This window comes from Amblyraja radiata, chromosome 14 (genome assembly GCF_010909765.2).
Source record: "Amblyraja radiata isolate CabotCenter1 chromosome 14, sAmbRad1.1.pri, whole genome shotgun sequence".
Lineage (NCBI taxonomy): Eukaryota > Metazoa > Chordata > Chondrichthyes > Rajiformes > Rajidae > Amblyraja > Amblyraja radiata.
Genome location: NC_045969.1, coordinates 28,505,467 through 28,527,045, shown reverse-complemented (window position 1 = coordinate 28,527,045; position 21,579 = coordinate 28,505,467). Strand labels below are relative to the sequence as shown.

At 42.2% G+C, this 21,579-nt stretch overlaps 1 protein-coding gene across 5 annotated transcripts in view; it reads left to right on the top strand.

The window, feature by feature from the left end:
• The window catches only part of lrch1 (leucine rich repeats and calponin homology domain containing 1), a 179,518-nt gene that overhangs the window by 99,406 nt on the left and 58,533 nt on the right, over positions 1-21,579 (top strand). For 4 of the 5 annotated variants that reach the window (XR_004414009.1, XR_004414007.1, XM_033032917.1 and 1 more), the window contains exons 8-16: positions 2,214-2,319; positions 6,977-7,062; positions 8,419-8,480; positions 9,370-9,456; positions 10,871-10,966; positions 13,119-13,167; positions 14,936-14,977; positions 16,480-16,596; positions 17,916-17,957. Coding sequence is in view for 2 of the 5 variants with exons in the window: in XM_033032917.1 (XP_032888808.1) it covers positions 2,214-2,319; positions 6,977-7,062; positions 8,419-8,480; positions 9,370-9,456; positions 10,871-10,966; positions 13,119-13,167; positions 14,936-14,977; positions 16,480-16,596; positions 17,916-17,957 (687 nt within the window). In the remaining 3 variants the exon portion in view is untranslated. The remainder of the gene's footprint in view (positions 1-2,213; positions 2,320-6,976; positions 7,063-8,418; positions 8,481-9,369; positions 9,457-10,870; positions 10,967-13,118; positions 13,168-14,935; positions 14,978-16,479; positions 16,597-17,915; positions 17,958-21,579) is intronic. The other variant, XR_004414008.1, reaches the window with a different exon arrangement.

Below are 21,579 nucleotides of genomic sequence, written 5' to 3'. Positions count from 1 at the left end.
GAGCATTAGATCAGCTGCTTTAAGTTAAATTAAAAATATGCACCTGGATTTGAGAGGTGATCAGGTTACTAGTAACTGACTGAGTGGTTGATTGAAATTAATTGCACTACAGTAGATATTCTTGAAGGTAGTCTCAGGAAGATCTCTGCTTATCTCGAATGATGAAGGCTCAGGGACTTTTTTATAACCTTGTTCAAGCCAGTGATTATTTCTAGGAAAACATTTTCTGAGCCATTAGTTGCTGATTTATCTTCTGTTATCACGTGTTTGAATATAGAATACACCAGCTGAGGCATCACAGGAAATCAACACAAATCTAATTGAGCATGCAACAGTTGCTAGCCTTTATCAGTCTATTTACTTGGAATGTCCTTTATTTATGCGCCAATAAGCTGTGCGCAGCAGCAACAGAAGAGACTTGTCTGAAATATTTCATCCCAAAACCTAACTATTTTTAGCCTGAAATGAGTTCATAGAGTTGCACAACACAGAAACAGACTCTTTGGCCTAGACAACCACAGCAGTCATCTTCACTGATCCCATTGATGCCGATTCGGCCTGTAGCCTTCTATCCTTTAGCGATTCAAGCATGTCTAAGTTCTTCTGAAATGTTGTGAGAGTATTTGCCTGAATCAGCACCTCAGGCAGTACAATCTAGATTTCAACCACTCTGTGTAGAAAATGGTGCCCCTCAAATCTCTAAATCTCTTCCCTCTCACCTTAAACTTATGCTCTCGTAGGCATCCCCACCATGAAATAAGATTTGTTGTAAAGAAGAAAAGGATGAAAATAAATTGTGTGGTTGCCCACTGTTTCATAAATCATGCAAAATGAATGTAAAATTAAAAAAAAACAATTCAAATATATCTCCTTTAAGTAACGATAGCTCCTGCTTGCATACGTAATCAGATCAAGAGAATGTCTCAAAAGAATGTACAAGGTGATGTTGGGAGCTGGGAGTCAGGAATGAAACTTGCCATCCTCTTATCTCATTCTTTATAATTTGTCCATTAATGAAATAGTCCATACCTGAACGCAGCATAACGGGGACAACGTGCAGGCTTGTTTCAGTAAGTGGCAAAAATCGTTTGTGCCACTCAATTCCCAGGCAGTGACCATCCCAACAACAGAGAGCTTCAGTTTAAGCTGACTCTTTGATATTTAATGGGATCAAGATCACCACTCACTTAGAAACTTGTGGATCAACCATGTAAATACAGTGGGAACAAAAGCAGGTGGGAAAGAGGGTATCTTTTGAATCAGTGATTACCCAAAGCCTTCAGGTTAGGAATATGCTAGAATACTTTCCATTTGCTTAGATGGATGCTGCTGTTACAGCAATCAAAGCACAATACCATCCACGATAAAAGAGCCCATTTGATAGTTATCCTATCCACCGCCATGGGTACTTCCTCTATCAGTCACCCACTTTAGGTGCAGTGTGCATTATCTGCAAGATGTGCTGCAGGAAGCCAGAGTTTCTTCAGCAACAGCATTCATCTGTGACCTTCAACCAAGAAGGACGTAAGCCATAGGTACATACAAACACCATATGTTTCCTTCCAGTCGTACTTTATATTAACTAGTTCTCCTTACAATGAGTCATAACTTTATTAAATTCTGGAATTTTTCCAATCCTCAGTCATTGCCATTTTTTGTGACATTAGAAGCCTTTGATCCAATAGTACCTTTGTTAAGCATGGTTAGAGCACATTTCCTGTTGGATTTTTATGCCCAAATAAATGTTGTACCTAATGTACCAATTCATGGAATCATATAGCACAAGAAAACAGGCCTTTTGGCACACCAAGACCATACCAACCATCGGCCACCCATTTACACTTATGCATTCATCTTGTTTTATTTTTCCCACATTCCCAACAACCCCCCTGAGTTTCTACCACTTGCCTACACACTCGAGGGAATGTACAACATCCAATTAATCTACCAACCTACACATCTTTGGAGTGTAGGACAAAACTGCAGCACCCTTAAGAAATCCATGCGGTCATAGTGCAAACTTCACACGGACAGCATCGGAAGTTAAAATGGCATCTAGTAGTTGCAATTGTGAGGCAGCAGCTCCACTCGGTGTATCGCTGTACCTTTAACCAGCACCATTGCTTGTTTACCATTATATCTCTGATTGTACTGCCACAAAATGATATGTTTGCATTTGTTCATTGGACTTTATGTGAAATTTCCACCTTCAGCCTTCAGATGAAGACACAGCTAGTCTGACCTTTCAAATGGCACATATCTCAGAGGAAGAGCACTTGAATAAACAGGAGGAATATTTAAATGTTGGAACAATGAAAGGTAAATTGTTTATGACTGGTGACACCTGCATACTGAGTAGGTCTCAGATCTGTAAATCTAATTATTTCTAAGCAGTTAATTCATCAAAAGTAAATGTTAAATGGCACGTTTTGGGAGAGATAACTAGAATTGTAAATTTACCCTTTGTAATAACATTTTTAGTAGTGCGGGAACTAAGCGAGTGGAATACAAATGTTTAGAAACTAACCGATGAATGGTATTTTAATTTTGCAAGGCAATGGTATTTTACTACCCATGTAGAAAAGGGAGATGATGATGGTAATTCTATGGCCAAAACATTATCCAGCAGCCATTTTTGAAAAAGGAGATTGAAGTACAAAGAAGTTACATTGTGTGTTCTATTGAGATATTAAAAAAATGATGAATAACATTATGAAAAAGGACTTGATAATTATAAAGGTATTCTAGGGAGCAGAATAATTCATAGAAAATTGAAAGTTTTCAAAATTATGTAAATGGTTGAGAAATTAATAGGTGTCATGTGCTCTCCAAGAACAATAAATCTCAAAGATGCCGACACAAGTTCATGATTTCCCATGCAATTATTTTAGGTACAAATAGATTTCTTCTGTGAGACCTTATCAAGTGCTTTCTGAAAGTCCAGGTACACTACATCCACTGCCTCCTTTGTCCATTTTTCTCGTTACATCCTCAAAAAATTCCAGAAGATTAGTCAAGCATGATTTCCCCTTACTAAATCCATGCTGACTTGGACCAATCCTGTTATTGCTATACCAAATGTGCCCTATTTCATCTTTTATAATTGACTCCAGCATCTTCCCCACCACCGATTTCAGGCTAACTGGTCTATAATTCCCTGTTTTCTCTCTCCCTCCTTTCTTAAAAAGTGGGATAACATTAGGTACCCTCCAATCCACAGGAACTGATCCTGAATCTATAGAACATTGGAAAATTATCACCAATGTATCCACGATTTCTAGAGCCACTTCCTTAAGTACCCTGGGATGCAGACCATCAGGTGCTGGGGATTTATCAGCCTTCAGTCCCATCAGTCTACCCAACACTATTTCCTGCCTAATGTGGATTTCCTTCCGTTCCTCCGTTACCCCAGATCCTCTGGCCACTAGTATATCAGGAAGATTGTTTGTGTCCTCCTTAGTGAAGATGGATCCAAAGTACCTGTTCAACTCATCTGCCATTTCCTTGTTCCCCATAATAAATTCACCTTTTTTAGTCTTCAGGAGTCCAACTTTGGTCTACCTTCGTACCTCATCTTTTCTCCCCGTATTGTCTTTTTAGTTATCTTCTGTTGCTCTTTAAACATTTCCCAATCCACTTGCTTCCCTCTCTTTTATTTTTATACTGTCCCTGACGTCCCTTGTCCCCCACGGTCACCCCTTACTCCCCTTGGAATCTTTCTTCCTCTTTAGAATGAACTGATCCTGCACCTTCTGTATTACTCCCAGAAATACCTGCCATTTTTGTTCCACTGTCATCCCTGCTAGTGTATCTTTCCAGTCAACTTTGGCCAGCTACTCCCTCATGGCTCCATAGTCCCCTTTATTCAAATGTGACACTGGCACCTCCGATTTACCCTACTCCCTCTCAATTGTAGATTAAACTTGACCATATTATGGTCACCACCTCCTAATGGCTCCTTAAACTCAAGTTCCTTTATAAATCCAGTTCATTACATAACACAAATTCCAGAGTTGCCTTCACCCTGGTAGGCTCCAATACAGTCTGAAGAAGGGTTTCGGCCCGAAACGTCGCCTATTTCCTTCGCTCCATAGATGCTGCTGCACCCGCTGAGTTTCGCCAGCATTTTTGTGTACCTAGGCTCCAATACAAGCTGCTCTAAGAATCCATCACGGAGGCACTCCACAAATTCCCTTTCTTGGGGTCCAGTACCAACGTGATTTTCCCAGGCTACCTGCATGTTGAAATCTCCCATAACAGCAGTAGCATTACCTTTACTGCATGCCAATTTTAACTTGCACCCTATATCCAGAATACTGTTTGGGGGCCTGTAGATAAGTCCCATTAGGGTCTTTTTTACCCGTACAATTCCTTAGTTCTATCCATACTGACTCCACATCTCCTGTTTCAATGTCCCCCCCTTGCAAGGAACTGAATTTAATTCCTCACCAACAGAGCTACCCCACCCCCTCTGCCCACCTGTCTGTCTTTTCGATAGGAGGTATACCCTTGAATATTCAATTCCCAGCCCTGGCCCTCTTGCAGCCATGTCGCTGTAATTCCTACAACATCATACTTGCATTTTCTAACTGAGCCTCAAGCTCGTCCACTTTATTTTTTATACGTTGCGCATTCATATACAAAATTTTGACCTCGGTATTCACCTCCCCTCTCGCACCGCTTGCAATTGGCCCTGACCTTACTCTCTTATCCCTTCTCGAACTTTCCTTGCCATTAATTCGAGAGTCTTTTGTAACTTTTCCTGTACTCACTTCCCCTTCAACTCCATCTTTATACTCCCAATTTGTCAATCCCTCCCCCCCCCCATTATTTAGTTTAAACCCGCACATGCAGCCCTCGCAAACCTGCCTGCCAGAACGTCGGTCCCCCTCCAGTTAAGGTTTGGGAGTGGAGGCTAATGTTGGTTTTGATGTCTTACGATATCCTGTGGAGACAACATTGTAATGTCCATTTGGAGCTTTGAGTTCCCTGCTGTAGGTAGTCGGAAGTTTCAGGAGGGAGGGATCAATGCTGCCTATTACTTTCCGTGAAGTTACCACTATCGGACTGCTCTCTTTATGAAGATGGTCATGAGTACAAAATCTCTGTGGTCCCCTGTGGTAACATATCTTTTTTTAAATCCAGGATACCAATGGTTATTGGAAAATAGATTGCCATGCTATTTGTGCAGGAAGAAAATGCAGATGCTGGTTTAAACCGAAGATAGACACAAAAACTGGAGTAACAACAGATCAGGCAGCATCTCTGGAGAAAAGGAATAGGTGACACTTTGGCTCGAGACCCTTCTTCAGTCTGAGAGTCAGGGGAAAGGGAAACTAGAGAGATAGACAGATATAGAGAGATATAGAACCATGAATGAAAGATATGCAAAAAGTAATGATGATCAAAGAAAGGTAGAACCCACAATGTTGGCTGTGGGCTAGGTGTTAACAAGTTATACAGACAGTGAAATTAGTATGACGACAAAGGGGACAGAGAGAGAAGGGATGCAAGGGTTACTTGAAGCTAGTAATCAAAATTCGTATTGCTGGGTTGTATGCTGCCCAAGCGAATTATGACGTCTTCCTAGTTCTCACCTTTCACCCCATCAGCTGTCGCGTGGAACACACAATCCTCTGACATTTTTGACACCTCCAACTGGATCTCATTACTTGTCACATCTTCCCATCTCCACCCCTTTCCGCTTTCCACAGAGACCCTTCCCTCAATAAATCCCTAGATAACTCATCCCCACCCAAACCACCCCTTCCCCAGGTACCTTCCTTGCAACCGCAGGAGATGCAACACCTGTCCCTACTTGACTCTGTCCCTACTTGACTCTTGATATCTACCGTATCCACTGTTCCAGGTGTGGACAGCGGTATGAATGTTTCCTCTAACTTCAAATAACCCTTGCATCCTCTCTCTCTACATCCCTCCCCCACCCTAGTCATCGTACTCTTTTCACTGTCATTCTGTTGAGTGATACGTGAATATAGGTGAGGAAGATTTTGGGTAGGCAGATGGTTGGACAAAGACAAGAGATAAAAAGACAAAAGGTGTGAGATAGGGATAGAAGAGGTACAAAGAGCCAGAGGAGGTATACAGGTGGAAGGAGAGGGAGAGAGGGAAGAAATGACTACGTCCAGTTAGGGCACAGGGAAGAGAGGAGGGGTAGGAAAAGGAGGTGAGGATTTTTTGGTTGGTGAGTTGCCTAAAATTGGAGAATTCAACATTCATACTTGTAGGTTATAAAGACTAGGTTCTGAGAGCTCTCTTATACCTGCATTAAGGAGGCAATTAAACTTACCTGAGCAATTACAAACACCCAGGAGGCCTGTGTCCCAAACATTATCGTGCCCTGAAATGGGGGGACTATGCATGAACACAGCTGTAATTTCTACATGGTGAAACCAAAATGTATAAAAATGGCCTTTTTTTAAATCTGACAATGTGAACTTTAACCACATGGGATTTTTTTTAAATTACAAATCTCAAATTGTGGAGTATAGAGGTAAATAAATAAATGATGGCTCTTTGTCCCAAACATTATGGAGGGCACTGTATATTTGGAGCAAGGAGTCTCACAGCTAGCTAACATCTATGTGAGCTAAAGTGACCACCTTCACACTCCCCACTCAACCACCTTCAATAGATCTGATATATTAGAATTGTAATGCGAAACAGTAATTATTTTGTCATCATCTTTTCTTGTTACAGTTCAAATTCTCAATGACCCGTGCCTTGGGCAGTATGTTGGTTGGTCTGTTTCCTTGAAGTGAATGATTAATTGGAGGCTGACAGCTTCAGCTTTAGTTACTTATTTTAGCACATGATGGTCACCTCATATTATCAAAATTAACAACAAAAACTGGCTAACAATAGTAGATTTTAATTCCCAAGGGCTTTATAAAACAGCAACATTTTAAATATATATTTTCACCTCTTTTTTTAAAAACACTTTTTTTCCTTTTAGTGCAATCTGATCAGGAGCCGAAGAATGTGCTGCGGCATAATGTCGAGGGTGATGGCTTGAGTTCTGACTTTAGGACATACATGAAGGCAAGTGCCAAGCTCGATGCTTCATGAGGGTTATGTATACAAATCTGCTTGTGTTGGCAGCAGTATTTGCTGATACCCATTTCCTTCAATGGGTGCAGTTTCATTTCTTCACGGTACATATTTATTCCGCCAAAAGAAAGCGGGGTGCATCAATGCTCCATCTTCTGGGGAATTTGGGATTGTAACTATGGCTGAGTAACTGAGAACTTGTCCTTGTAGAGGACCCTAGTTTATATTGCTCGACTAAGAATTCCTTTCAGGTTTGAGTTTCTTTTGAATTGTCTCGTTGGATCACTGACACCAACTGATGATTAAGGGTCCATTTCTTCATGTAATAATTGTGAAGGTCCACCTTCATACACCTTAGGACTTCAGCACGTCCTCAACTGTAATACAGGCTAACCTCAAGACCTCTCTATTAACTGTCCCAAGTTCCCAATCTTTATGTCTTTCTCCACGGTAAAACAGGAGAAATACTCATTGAGGACCTTGCACATCTCCTGGGGCTCCACACAGAGACGGCTACTTTGGTTTCTGAGGGGCCCTATTCCCTCTCTAGTCTCCCTCATTCCCTTATTGTACATAAAATCTCTTTGGATTCTCCTGAATATTATCTGCCACATCTATCACTTGCCTCCTGATATCCTGACGTATGCTCAACCATTCCTGAAATTTCTCCACGGATACACTTGATTCCAGCTGCCGATACCTGTCCCATGCATCTTTTTTCTCTCATAGCGCCGCACGATTGGCAGCTTCGCCAACAGTCCGTGTGATGATGCTGATCCTAAAGTTGATGTTTTGCAGTTAATGATATTTATATCAAAAGTGATAGGAGTAGAATTAGATGATTTGGCCCATCAAGTCTGCCCCGCCATTTTTAAATTTTTAAATTTTTTAAAAAATATTTTTATTTTATAAAGTCTGCCCCGCCATTCAATCATGGCTGATCTATCCCTCCCTCCTAACCCCATTCTCTTGCCTTCTTCCCATAACCTCTGACACCTGTACTAATCAAGAATTTATCTCTACCTTAACTATATCCTTTGACTTTGCCTCCACAGCCTTCTGTTGCAAAGAATTCCACATATTGAACTGAAAGAAACAATCACTTGTTGAAATATTTGCATGTAAATGGTTTGGGTAATAATTTATTCCACCTAAACCTGCTCCAAAAATTGCTGCTTGGAATTAATTTGGAGGAGATTTTACTCCCAGTCATCAGATTTTTTAATGAATTTACCCAAGTTTAAAGGGGGATTACGTGCAATTTAAATGACATGTAACTGCATATGATTATCAATCATTGTAATCATGCCCTTAGGGCAAGGGCTAACTCTTGTTGTTTTTACACAGGGACGGGAGCCTGAGGAACCGCTGAGAATTGAGGAGGATTCAAGTTGGACAATAGAACAAATGTTTGTGATTTTTATATAATAATTCTTGTTCAGAAATGTTCAGTTAATATTTCTGCCCTACTGTAAAATAATACTAGAATTTAATGCCATGTGCATTACCTTCCATCCAAAACTCACCTTAGTCGATCTTCATCTGTGCAAACAGCCGGTGAGCTATTTCACATTGTAGGTTGTAACTCGGTGCTAACTCTGCATCGGTCAGGAACATTACCAAGAAATAAGCTACTCTGCAAGGCCATAATCTTTCTGATTTATTAGATAATGCCATGAAATGCTCACTGGCTTATAGTCCTGTATGCAGAGACTTGGTCACTGTTTCCTGTGCCAGCACTGGGATTCTTGGGGAAGCACAGTGGTGCAGCTAGTAAAGCCACTAGCTCACAGGGCTGGAAGAGTTGCGACAATCTTAACTTCAGATGCTGTCCGTGTGGAGTTTACATGTTCTCCCTGTGATCACGTGGGTTTCCTCCCTTGCCCCAAAAACATGCAGGCTAATTGGCCACTGTAAATTTGCCTGAGTTTGTGAGTGAGTGAATAGAATCTGTGGGGAGTTGATGGGAATGTGGGGAGAGTTGACTGTGATAAGTGAAAATAGGTGCTTGAAGTTCATTGAAGTTCACTGTTGACTTAGTCAGCAGAGTTTTCAGAGAAAGGAATGATGCTAACTTGTCCTGGGACTGCTACAGTATGGGCTGTTAACTACTAATTGGAGAGGAAATGTTCCCTATTGTAAACGCTGCCGTGACTTAAGAAAATAAATTTGGAGTTGGTCTTCATTTTAATAGAATTAAAGCAAAATACTTTTGTGAAGAGTAGCAGTTTAAAAAAAATCTTTAATGCCACTAATTAGAAAGTCAATTTCCCACTGAATAATATGTTTCTGTTGCAGGCCAAACACAGATCATCATCTGGACACTGAAGCAGAGGTGGCAGAACATACGAGTTCTCCCGAAGGCATTGTCCAGGAACAGCAGAGGTACTTCTTCAGAAAAGTTGAAGCATTTCACCTTTATTTAATTTTTGCTCTGATAATCCTTTCCTCCCCATGCCTTCATGTTTCTGTTTATTTGGAGTCACTTCTGCCTCCATTTATTCATTCAAATAACTTCATAGAATTTAGTTAACTTTTTATTTGATCCTGTGGTTTAAATAAAGGCCAGCAGTAAGATGTTTACTTGCAAACAGCTTATTTATCAATAAGAGCAGTTTTCTACTGCAGAAAATGCTTAAAATATTGAATAGATGAGCCAACATCTGTGAAGTTTTTTATCTGACACATTTCCAGTATTTTTATAATGTTAGGATTCCTGTAACTCCAGTGTTTTGCGTTCAGATTTTCATTTTTCATCCCACAAATCTGGTTGAGATATCTGTGCCTACAAATTATTGGCAGCAATCGAGTTGTGGCAACTTCTATAACTTTAAATATGCCTTTGAAAAGCTTCGTTCAAATCTTGTTGAATTGATTGATAATGGAACTGTATGGCACAGATACGAACCCTTTTGGGACCCTTCGCATGATGTCTGTCTATGCAAATCCCATTTTACTCATTAGGCCTGTATTTCTCTACACATTTCCTTTCCAAGTACTTGTAAAAATGCTTTTTAAACTTTGTGATTGTATCTACCCGTACTACCTCCTCTAGCAGCTCGTTCCAAATACCCATCTTCTGTGTGGAAAACCTGCCTCTCAAATCTCCTTTCACCTTAAATATGTTCCCTCTTGCTCTAGTTTTCCTTCCCTGGGGACAAAGATTCTAATGACCTATCCTACCTATACGCATTGTAACCTCTACGAGGTCACTCCTTTGCACCTGACATTGCAATGATAATAAGCTCGGCCTATCCGACCTCTCTTTATAACTACAGACCTCCATTCCAAGCAACATCCTGATGAATTTCTTCTGCATTCTTTATTGCTACCACAAATTTCCTGCAGTGTGGCAATGAGACCCATAAACAATGCGCTAAGTGTGGTCTAACTATTGTTTTGTATAACTGTAACATGACATCCCAACGATTGCCTACGAAGGCAACCATACCAAATAACTTCATCACTATCCTACCCACATGTGCCACCGGTTTACACATGGATTTATGGACTGGAAGCTATGGACTTGCACGCTAAGGCTCTCTACATCAAGGTTCCGTCAGTTACTCTATCTCCTCTAAGACTTTGATTTCTGTGGCAAGCTTTATGTGGCAAACTGACTGCTGCCTTTGCTACTTTACAAAACTGACTACATTTTGCATTGCACTTTATTGGTTGGAGAGTGCAGTAGATCATTAGAAGGTAGTGAAAGATGCTGTTTGAACGCTAGATGTCCAAGTGGTTTATTGTTACTTTTCATTTATTTGTAATTTCTTAAATTTCTCTCTCCTTGCTCCAGGTTGAATCTGAATTTTCAGGATATTAGTGGAGTGGATCTTTATCCTTTGCAAATAGATAAAACAGCCTGTTTGAAACTTCAGACGTCATCAATAAAGTATGTTTTCTTTTAATTAATTCCATTTTTATTGCACCAGTAAAGGACAAAAGCTTTTGTGTATAAAATGTTCTACATGTTTCTTGGTTATATTTTAATCCGTGTTATGAAGAGAAAACCCTATACAATCAGCATCTCTATAGCTCCTGTTTTACTAAAGAGTTTCTTTCAAAGTTGGAAGGCGCTGAGCTGAGTAGAAACTGATCCTGCCATATCTAGATGAGGGTCTGCACTGCAGGGAGGATTTCTGTTTGGGGAAAGCAACATGGTTTGTCCACACATACCGCAGGTTAATTATGAGCTAAATTCAGCCCGGTTCAGTAAATGCTGGAATGTAAGCTGTAACCTTCCTGGTGTGCGCAACTTGTCACTCGGTGGTACATAATTCAGAATATGTTGAAATACAGCCTTCCATGGCAATGTATAAAGAAGTCGCATTGTATGCTGCAAATGTAAACAGAAACTCGTTAAATGGTAAGGACAGTGCACATCTTGGTCTCTCCAGCCTGGCCCATGTAATTGTGATACCTTATGCATCACCAAGCACACCCTACCTGCATGGAGCAGTGGAATGTTCTGAGCCAGGCGAAGAAGCAGGCAAAATAACATCCAGGGAAGTTTTTCAAAGAGTTGGAAAATTCCTCTCTGATCATCTGAATGAGTGAAAGTCACTCAGGTGATTGCGATGGTCATAGAAATTTACAATTTTTATCCTGGGGTTGGAGAATGGAGAACTAGAGGGCATCTGCTTAAGGTGAGAGGGAAAAGATTTAATAGGAACCTGAGGGCAATATTTTCACACAGAAGGTAGAACGAGCTACCAGGTGAAGTGGTTGAGGCAGTACAGTAACAACATTTCAAAACACATTTTGACAAATACATTCAGAGGAATACGGGTTGAACGTGGGCAAATGACAGTAGAATAAATAGGCACCTTGGTCGGCATGAATGAGTTGGGCCGAAGGGCCAGTTTCCATGATCTGTGACTCTTGAGTCAGGAGGCAGCCAGGGTGGCCATACCAGGTCACAGCTCTGGATACTCATCCTTGGGTAATGAGTTCCAACTTCCCCATGCTCATTGGGTGAAATGGCTTTTTGTCATCCTCCCCCAATCATTCCACTGCTTAATTTCAATCTCTCCCTCTGATACTGTTCACCATAGTTTGAGCTCGCATGATTTGAGTGATCGGCTCCTCCCTGCCAAAGCTCTAGAAACATCTTTATTCATCACTGCACCCTCTGCAACAGTCACATACCTCCTGTCGTGCAGTGATCTGATTTGTTTTTAAGATCTCATCACTATTGATCTGGGTGGCCCACTGTGTATATATCACCCGTGGCATTTAAGATGTTGCAGATCATTAAATTCCTCAGCTGATCTGGAGGAAGGATTTGAATTTGGGTCTCTCCATTATTAGTCTGTGCCTTTGGAGTACTAGTTCAGTAATTTGACTGCTGTGCCACCAAGTACAAAGCACTCCAACTGTGACAATTAGTAAGTTAAGTTAGGCTTTGACATAACAATTGTAGAATGACCTTGCCTCAGTCAAATAGAGCAAGTAACCCCTGTGCCTTGTGTAATAAACTAATTAGGCTTGGACATAACCCTTCAGCCTGTTAGCTTCTTATCTCACACTATTGCAGGGTATAAGACTCATATTTTCATACAAAACAGAGTCAGACCCTCCAGCCCACCATGTCCATACGGACCATTAAGTACCAATCTGTGTTAATCCTATTTATCAGCATTTAGTGCACAGCCTAATATGCCTGGGTGATTCAAGTGCAGGTTAAATACTGTGAGAATACCTGCCATGACCATGTTCTCAGGCAGTACATTCCGGGTTGCAACTGGGTGAAAAAACTAATCCACAGATCCATTCCAGCCTTTTATTCTTTACATTTAATGTACGTTCTCCCCCAATTTAAATTAATTTACTCTGGAAGGGAAAGAGCTTTTATTTGTTGTATAAATGCATTTATTAATGTCAGTGTATTTTGTGATTAAAAGCCATGCCATTCAACTGGTTTTTAATCTTTTCTTACAGAGTAGTGTCTATTTTTTTGTTCCACTGTATATTATGTCTTGAGGGCCCAGGTTTTAAAAGCCACACCTATCATTATCTAAAATATGCTTCTTTGTTTATTCCAGTGGTGAGACACCAAAAATCAACCCTTCGGCAAAGTTCTCCAGTTACCAGGTGAGCAAGAAGAATGTGAATGGTGGAATAAAATTCAAAATGAATGAGCATTTGGACCATTACTGCATAAACAATCTGTGAATGAATGGATACTCAATATCAATGTGCACGTTATTTTGCCAGTCATAAACTTACCTGTACATGTATGTACCTGTACAGTGATTGGAGTGCTACAGCTGTTTCCATTAGTTGACCCAGGTTAAAGAATGAAATTTAGCCAGAGTATGTGCTGCTACTTACTGTCAGGCATTGCACCTAGAAAAAAATAAATGTGGTGTAGTTGAAATGCTTACACAGGCAGCACAGAGGCGCAGCTGGTAGTTACATCCTGACCTTGGATGCCATCTGTGAAATTTGCATGTTCTTCCTGTGACTGTGTGGGTTTCCTCCTGCTGCGCCATTTTCCTCCCACATCCCAAAGATGTACAGGTTAATTGCCCTCTATACATTGCCCCAATTGTGTCGTGAATGGAAGAGAAAGTAAGATAATGTAGAATTAGCGTGAATGGGGTTTGATGAACGGCGTAGACTCAGTGAGCCAAATGTCCTGTTTCCATGCTGTAAAAAATACAGGGTCATCAATTGAAAAATTAACCCTATTTAGGGTGGCCACAGACCCATGTTTAGTCATGACTTTGGGTGCTGTCTGTGCAGAGTTTGCATGTTCTCACTGTGACCATGTGGGTTTCCTCCCACATCTCAAAGATGTGTGGGTTTGTACGTTAATTGGCCTCTGCAAAATGTTCCTCGTGTGAATGGGTGATCGAAGGTTGGCATGGAATCAGTGAGCCTAAGGGCCTGTTTCTATGCTGTATCTTTCAATTAATCAATTGAATTGCCTGTTCAAGTCATTTTGATCACTGGTTTTAAAGTGGCTTAGAGCAGCGGTCGGCAATCTGCGGCCCACGGGCCGAATGCGGCCCATAACCTAAAATCATCCGGCCCGCAGGCGTATTTTTTTTCCCGTAATCATCCGGCCCACAGACTTCCATCATCTTCGATACCTGGAAGATGATTTTCGGACCGAGGAAACATGCTGCCCATCGCCCTGCGTGAGGCCGGGCTCCTCCTCCCAGTCGGCCCGAGGCCGCGGAGCCCAGGCACGGTGACACAAGGAGACCTGTGCAGGCGGCCGCAATAGCGGAGCCACTGAGCGCGGCTGAGCGCCGATGAACGCCGAGCTCTGACTGTACCGCATCCTGTGCAAAGCCGCCGGCATGACCACACACCTGTGTGGGCATCACTGTCGGGATCGGGATTGCCAATAGGCTGGGGACGAGTGAGTATGAGTATTTGAACCACCGCCTTCAGGACAGAGCCAAGGCAATGGTCCGTAGGTGTGCCATGTTCGTGAACGCCCGTAACTAGGGACCAGTGCTCCGGGTGGCGTCCTCAAAGGGGCGGGATCTATGTGAACACATGATAGATGTGGCCCGCCATCCGCTCACAGACATGCGTCCTGGCCCCTATGCAGAACAAGGTTGCCGACCCCTGGCTAAGAGGATTAGATTTTGACGCTTGCTTGCACAGATACTTGGGAATAGAAGATATTGGGAGTTTTAATTGCTGGTTTAGTAAAGATGTAGCACATGATGAAAGTGACAATGTGTTCAAACAATACTTTATATTTCACTTCTTTCCACTAACATTTTAATCTAAATACTGTCGGCTATGTAATGTGATGGAGTTATCTCCAGCGTCAGTAAAAACAATGTAATTCTCATTTATTTCTCATGCTTAAGTACCTTTCTTCTGTTCTTATTTTTAGGATCTTGCCTCGTTTTGTGTAGATGAGGATTCTCCATCTGAGGTCATTCATTCTATTTCATCTTACATAACCTCTAACTCAGCCATGTATCCATCTGCTTGTCTATATCATTGACTCTTACTGAAGGAAAATATTTGGAAGTAGTTAGTTGTGCGAAAATCTTTTTTCTGAATTGTATCATTTGCAAGTCAAAAGTCTACAAAGTAAAACAATGTTCATCTGATTAAAACTGCGTTCAACACAGTTTAATGAGATTACAAATTCAGTGGAAACATTTGCAGCATTAAAGGAACCATTTACATGCAAATGAAAAAGACAGCATAATGTTTACCTTTTCTTTAAGACAATTGTAGACACAATTTTTTGGTAAAGAACAGGGTGACGCAGTTTAAGCTTAGTCTATAATTGATCTTTAGAGAAAAGGCTCTTTTGAAAACTAGTGTTGTGCAAAGGGGAATGGACAGTGGAATGGGGTTAAAGTTTGTGTTGATAAAGCTACCATCACACACACAACAGCTTCATGACCCATTTCTGTGCTGTAACACTATTATGATTCTGAACCTAAAAGCCCTTCAGACATCACGGACTGACATTGAATTGAGAATGCCTTAGCATTCAATATATTTGACTTAGTTTTAAAAGGCAAACAAATCTTTGGGGCATTTATATTATATATATCAAAAATAATTTTATGGCTCTGTAAAATATAAACTATAGTCTGTTACCACTACATGTTTTAAAAGGGAGCACTTAAAGTAGAGGAGTGGGTTAGCCGCTGTGAAACATGGCACAGCAATGAACTGATTTGTCAGTAAATTATTGTGTTTGGTTCAAAGCACTTGGTTGAAATCTGTGAAACAATAGAATCATATGGTTCTGAAAGAAAAAGGACTGGCACTGCCACCAGTCCATAATATTTTTTAATTTAGTATTATCATACCAACCTTGTCAACATTCTGCCTAGAGTGAGGTCAGGTCAGGCCAACAAGTTTACATCCACGATTTATATTTGAAATAGACAATATATCACATGACACGGCAGGGAATGGTTATGTAGATCATGTGTAGCCAAATGTGTAGTTTAGATTGCCATCATGGTCAGCGCAGGTTAGGTGGAAGGGTCCGTTCCTGTGCTGTAATTTTCCATATTCTAATTAAACTTGTGAATTTTTGTCTGCCATGATTAACAGTGGCAGCTATGAAGAAGAGTTTTCCATTTAATACTTCATGAGTTAAACAGACAAAAGCTTCAACTTTCTTCTAAATCTCTAATCCAGCATAAATTCTGTTCTCCTCGTGCAACCTAAACTTATTCTGGAACTGACAGAGAAATGCAGTTTGGTTGACTGGACTAGCCCAACTGAAGAACAAACCCAAACCCAATCCCAATGCAGTCCACAGGATATTAGCCTTTTTGTCATATTGTTGGGGCTGGTTGAAAAATTGACTTATTAATCCTCCTTATAATTTGACCAGATGAAATTGAACAATATACCTTTAGTGTTTAAAGTTATATTAATGATCTGTGTTCCCTTTTATTACAGAAAGAAAGTCGCATGGCAGAGCTGGAGTTTCAGAGGAAACGTGAGATCATGCTGGAGAAAGCAAGGCACGAAGCTCAGGTTGCATCCCAACGGCTGGAATGGCAGAAGTCCAAGCAGGTGCTGATGTGATTTGCTACTTGGAGATGATCAGACGTTTCGTGATAGAGCTCATAAACGCCCCCTTGAGCCCATCAGCCCTGTTCCTTCTCGTAAATGAAAGTCAGAACACCGGCATATGCTGGAAATCTGAAATAAAATGGTCTGGTTAGGCAGCATTTGTGGAAAGAGAAATAGAATCAACATTTTGAGTCATGAGTATTTGTGGGAACAAGGAAAGAGGTTAAAAAAGGCAATTTTCAGTAGAGATAAAATAGCGAGAAAAATGGATAGGAGCAAGAGAATATCTGATAGGGTGAGACCAAGTCAAATGTGGCAGTTAGAGGGTGATTATGCTTCTTTGTCTGTAATGTATTGTTAAAAGCAGGGCTATGGGATATGTATGGTGGGTCAATGTCTACTAAGTTTTTTTTATTGGCAAACTATTAGTCATCCAGCAGTGATATTGACTCGATTTTTCTCTCTGCTGGTCCAGCTCGACTTTTAGAAATACTTACTTTTGTGTTTATATTTTAAAGTGAAGCACCAAAAGCCTCAGTTCAGCTTGGGGCAGAGACAGAGAGAGAGAGGGGCAGAGACACAGAGAGAGGGGGAGAGAGAGAGGGGGGGGGGGCAGAGAGAGGGAGATAGAGAGAGAGGGGCAAAGAGAGAGAAAGAGGCAGAGAGAGATGTTCCCGATGTTGGGGGAGTCCAGAATCAGGGGCCACAGTTTAAGAATAAGGGGTAAGCCATTTAGAACGGAGACGAGGAAACACTTTTTCTCACAGAGAGTTATGAGTCTGTGGAATTCTCTGCGGTGGAGGCCGGTTCTCTGGATACTTTCAGGAGAGAGCTAGATAGGGCTCCTAAAGATAGCGGAGTCAGGGGATATGGAGAGAAGGCAGGAACGGGGTACTGATTGGGGATGATCAGTCATGATCACATTGAATGGCAATTTGATTGTTACTGTACTGAAACTTGATATTGTTTCAGCAGAACTATGCAGTTTTTAAGCATTTATCGAGGGGGTAAAGACATTACCAGCAAATATATGGCCCATTTCGGGTTACTGCTTGAGAAGTTAGTGGCAAGACTCGATGCAGTGAAATAGCTTCCTCAGTCCTGTTGGGTGGTGTCTCCAATTGGAGTACAACTTGGAGCAGAACTTGATGGTGTTCCTCTATAACTATTGCCCTCGCAAATCTCCCAGCAGAATAATCTGTGACCCATTATGAGCAATATGATCGTCAAGTTTCTCAATATATGATAAGTGAGCAATTTACTAGTTGTGCAATGTAACATAAGTATTTTTATTTTCACATGCTCTGAAATCTACATAGACTACTAATGAGAGTGGGGAGAAGAATGAATCACAAAATGAGGTGAGAGTCCTAATTTAAAGTTGCAATTTATTTTTGACAACATTTACAGTTGTTTAAAAAATAACTTAATTTGAGAATTCAAAATTGCCACGAATAGAATTAATCAATGCTGTATCCCAGAAAAAAAAAGATATTCATCATGAGCATCCGTGTGAAGGATAATTCTTCACAAAGTGTTTATAAAGGAAACTCATTTGTTTATTTGATACAAAAATATTGGTGACTCAAGTCAAGTTCAATTTTTGTCATATCAGGGCTCTAAATTAACGGTTGCCAATGGCCACCTAAAGTCCTGCCGTGCAACCTAAATGCCTTGTCATTTTGCCCGGCTTGACACTGGAGATACTGGTTTATACCGACACAAAGTACTGGTGTAACTCAGCGGGTCAGGCAGCATCTCTGGAGAAAATAAATAAGTGATGTTTCAGGTCGGCGACGGCTATAGTGCGGGGTGACGGAGGGTCGGAGCGAATGTCGGGCCCAGCACAGCAGCGGCGGCTCCACCTCCACCTCCTCCCGCACCCCGCCTGCCCTCATAGCACCCGCTGCGTGCCACTCTGCCAACGGCGATAACCGCTTTCAAAACAAACCCTCCCGCATGCCGAGGCCGGGAGGAGGGAAGAGCATTGATCCTCTCTATTTCCCCTCCCCTCCCCTCCACCCCCCTTATCCTGGGACCCCTCCTCTCCATCCCGCACTGATCCCCATTCCCGTCTCTATTCAGTCGTCACTGACATCCCCTGTGCTCCCCTCCCCATCTACCCCTCCATCTATTCATCCTGCACTGATCTCCCGATCCACCTCGCATTGATTCTCTTGCCATCCCTCATTCATCCTGCACTGGTCCTCCAATTCATCCTGTACTGACCCCCCTTCCCATCCATCCTGCACTGCTCCACCCATTCATCCGGCACTGATCTCCTGATCCATCCTGTACTGATCCCCCCTCCTATTATCCTACACCGATCCTCCCCATCCATCCTGTAGAGATCTCGCCATTCATCCTGTACAGACCCCCCCCATCTTTTATCCTGGACTGATTCCCCAATCCATCCTGTAGTGATCTCCCCATTCATCCTGTACTCATCCTCCCCATTCATCCTGTACTGATCCGCCCATTCATCCTGCACTGATTCCCCCATTCATCCTGCACTGATCTCCCCCCCCCCCATCCAACCTGTGCTGTTCCCCCCCATCCATCCCGTACTGATACCCCCCATTCAACCCCCACTGACACTCCCCGCGCTCTCCCCTCACAATTTTACCTACTGCAACTAACACGCACTAATTCCCCTGCCTCAATCAATCCATCCCGCACCGATTGCCTTCTCAATGCGCTTAATATGGAGTATCAATGCTCTAAATATGGAGTATCAGTACTGTAGTTATTTAATGAGCAACATTCACAACTATACGTTGGATTTATCCAGGTTTTACTTCTACAGTCGGTCATATACATCACGAATTTGGTCAGGAGATAATCCAACCACATTTTTGTTTGGAAGTGGAAAGAAATAATAGAAATTGCATTCATTGCAACATCCCCCATCAAAGCCAGCCTCCCGCCCACCTTCGATCCACACCAGTTTGCCTACAGAGCAAATAGGTCCACTGAGGATGCCATCGCCACTGCTCTTCACACTGCACTGACCCACCTCGAACACCAGGGGAGCTATGTGAGGATGCTTTTCATTTACTTTAGCTCCGCCTTCAATACCATCATCCCCAGCAGACTGGTCACCAAACTCATGGATTTAGGACTCTCCCAACCCATCTGCCTCTGGATCAAGGACTTTCTGTCTAACCGCCCCCAGACCGTCAGACTGGGCCATCACCTCTCCAAAAGACCAGAAACTCCCCTCACCTGCCAATTCACATGGACATCTTCAACCCACCCACTGCTCGACTTCCATCTAGACGACCAATTTGGAAGAACCCACCACCAGCTGATTTCACCATCCAATCAGCTTGGAAAAAGGAATGGGAGTCCAAGGACGTCCCAAATAAACATCTGGTGTCAGACCCCACCCTACCGGTCCCTGGCACCAATCTCCCAAGGAAGCAGTGGACGACGCTGAATAGATTCAGGACTGGACATGGCCCCTGCTTGGCCAGCCTTCACAAATGGGGCAGCAGTCCAACCCCACGGTGTGCTTGTGGAGAGCAGCAAACAATGCAACACATCATTGAAGCATGCCCTCAACAAAGACTCAAAGGAGGACTTGTCACCCTTCATACAGCAGATCAAGAGGCAACTGCTTGGCTAAAGGACTTTGCATTCGCTAAAAATAAAAAAATCACCTCTCCACCCCCATCACACTCAGCACCGGCTCCCCACAGGGCTGTGTGTTGAGCCCCCTCATCTATGCCCCCTACACCCACGATTGTGCCCCCGCCCACTCCACCAACACCATCGTCAAGTTTGCGGACGACACGACTGTGGTTGGACGTATCTCAGGAGGAGATGAGACAGCCTACAGGGAGGAAGTCCAAAGACTGGCAGCGTGGTGTTCAGACAACAACCTCATCCTAAACACCACAAAAACAAAGGAAATTATCATAGACTTCTGTAAGAACAGTGCAGCCCCCAAACCCCTATTCATCAATGGGGACTGTGTGGAAAGGGTCTCAGACTTCAGATTCCTGGGCACACAAATTACGGAGGATCTCTCCTGGACTACAAACACCACCACAGCATTCAAGAAGGCCCAGCAGCGACTCTACTTTCTGAGGATCATCAGGAAAAACAACCTGGAGGAGAAGCTGCTGGTGTCCTTCTACCACTGCTCCATCGAGAGTGTGCTGGCGTACTGTATAACCACAATAATGCCAGCTGCTCTGCAGCGGACAGGAGAGCCCTTCAAAGGGTCATCAACACCGCACAAAAAATCACTGGCTGCCCACTGCCCTCCCTGAAGGACATCTTCAGCTCTCGCTGCCTTGGCAAGGCAGCCAACATCCTGAAGGACCCTTCCCACCCTGGACACAACCTGTTCCACCCGTTGCCCTCTGGCAGACGGTACAGGTCTTTCAAAACTCGCACAAACAGACTCAGAGACAGCTTCTACCCCATAGCCATACGTGAACTTAACAATGCAAAATAAGAAATAACACTCACATTCAACTGAATGGTTCTACCTCAGCTGCTATTGTTATTTATCTGTATTTTTTTTAAATATGTATATATATTTACCTTTTCTTATATATTTAAAATTGCTCTTGTGAATCGCACCATGGGATTGACTTTTAAATTTTGTTGTACCATGTGCAATGACAATAAAGAGATTTATTCATTATTATTCATGTAAAAAAAGTTGAGATACTGTATTATAATTTTGCTGCATGTCATTGTGGTATATATCATGCCTTGATTGGTGAATATGTTTAGTTTGTGACTTTATTTGAAGCAGAAATAATATGTGAATGCTTCATTGAGCATAATTCCAACTGGTAACTACACACTTCATCCAAGCACATTATCGCACGCATCATGCAAGCCGTCTTAAATGACCACCTAAACTGTTATTTGGCAACCTAAAAAGCTGTCGAGGTTGCCCGGCTAGCAACAAGGAAAAAGGTTAAGTGAGAGTCCTGCATATGCAGTGATGTACAGGTATAATGA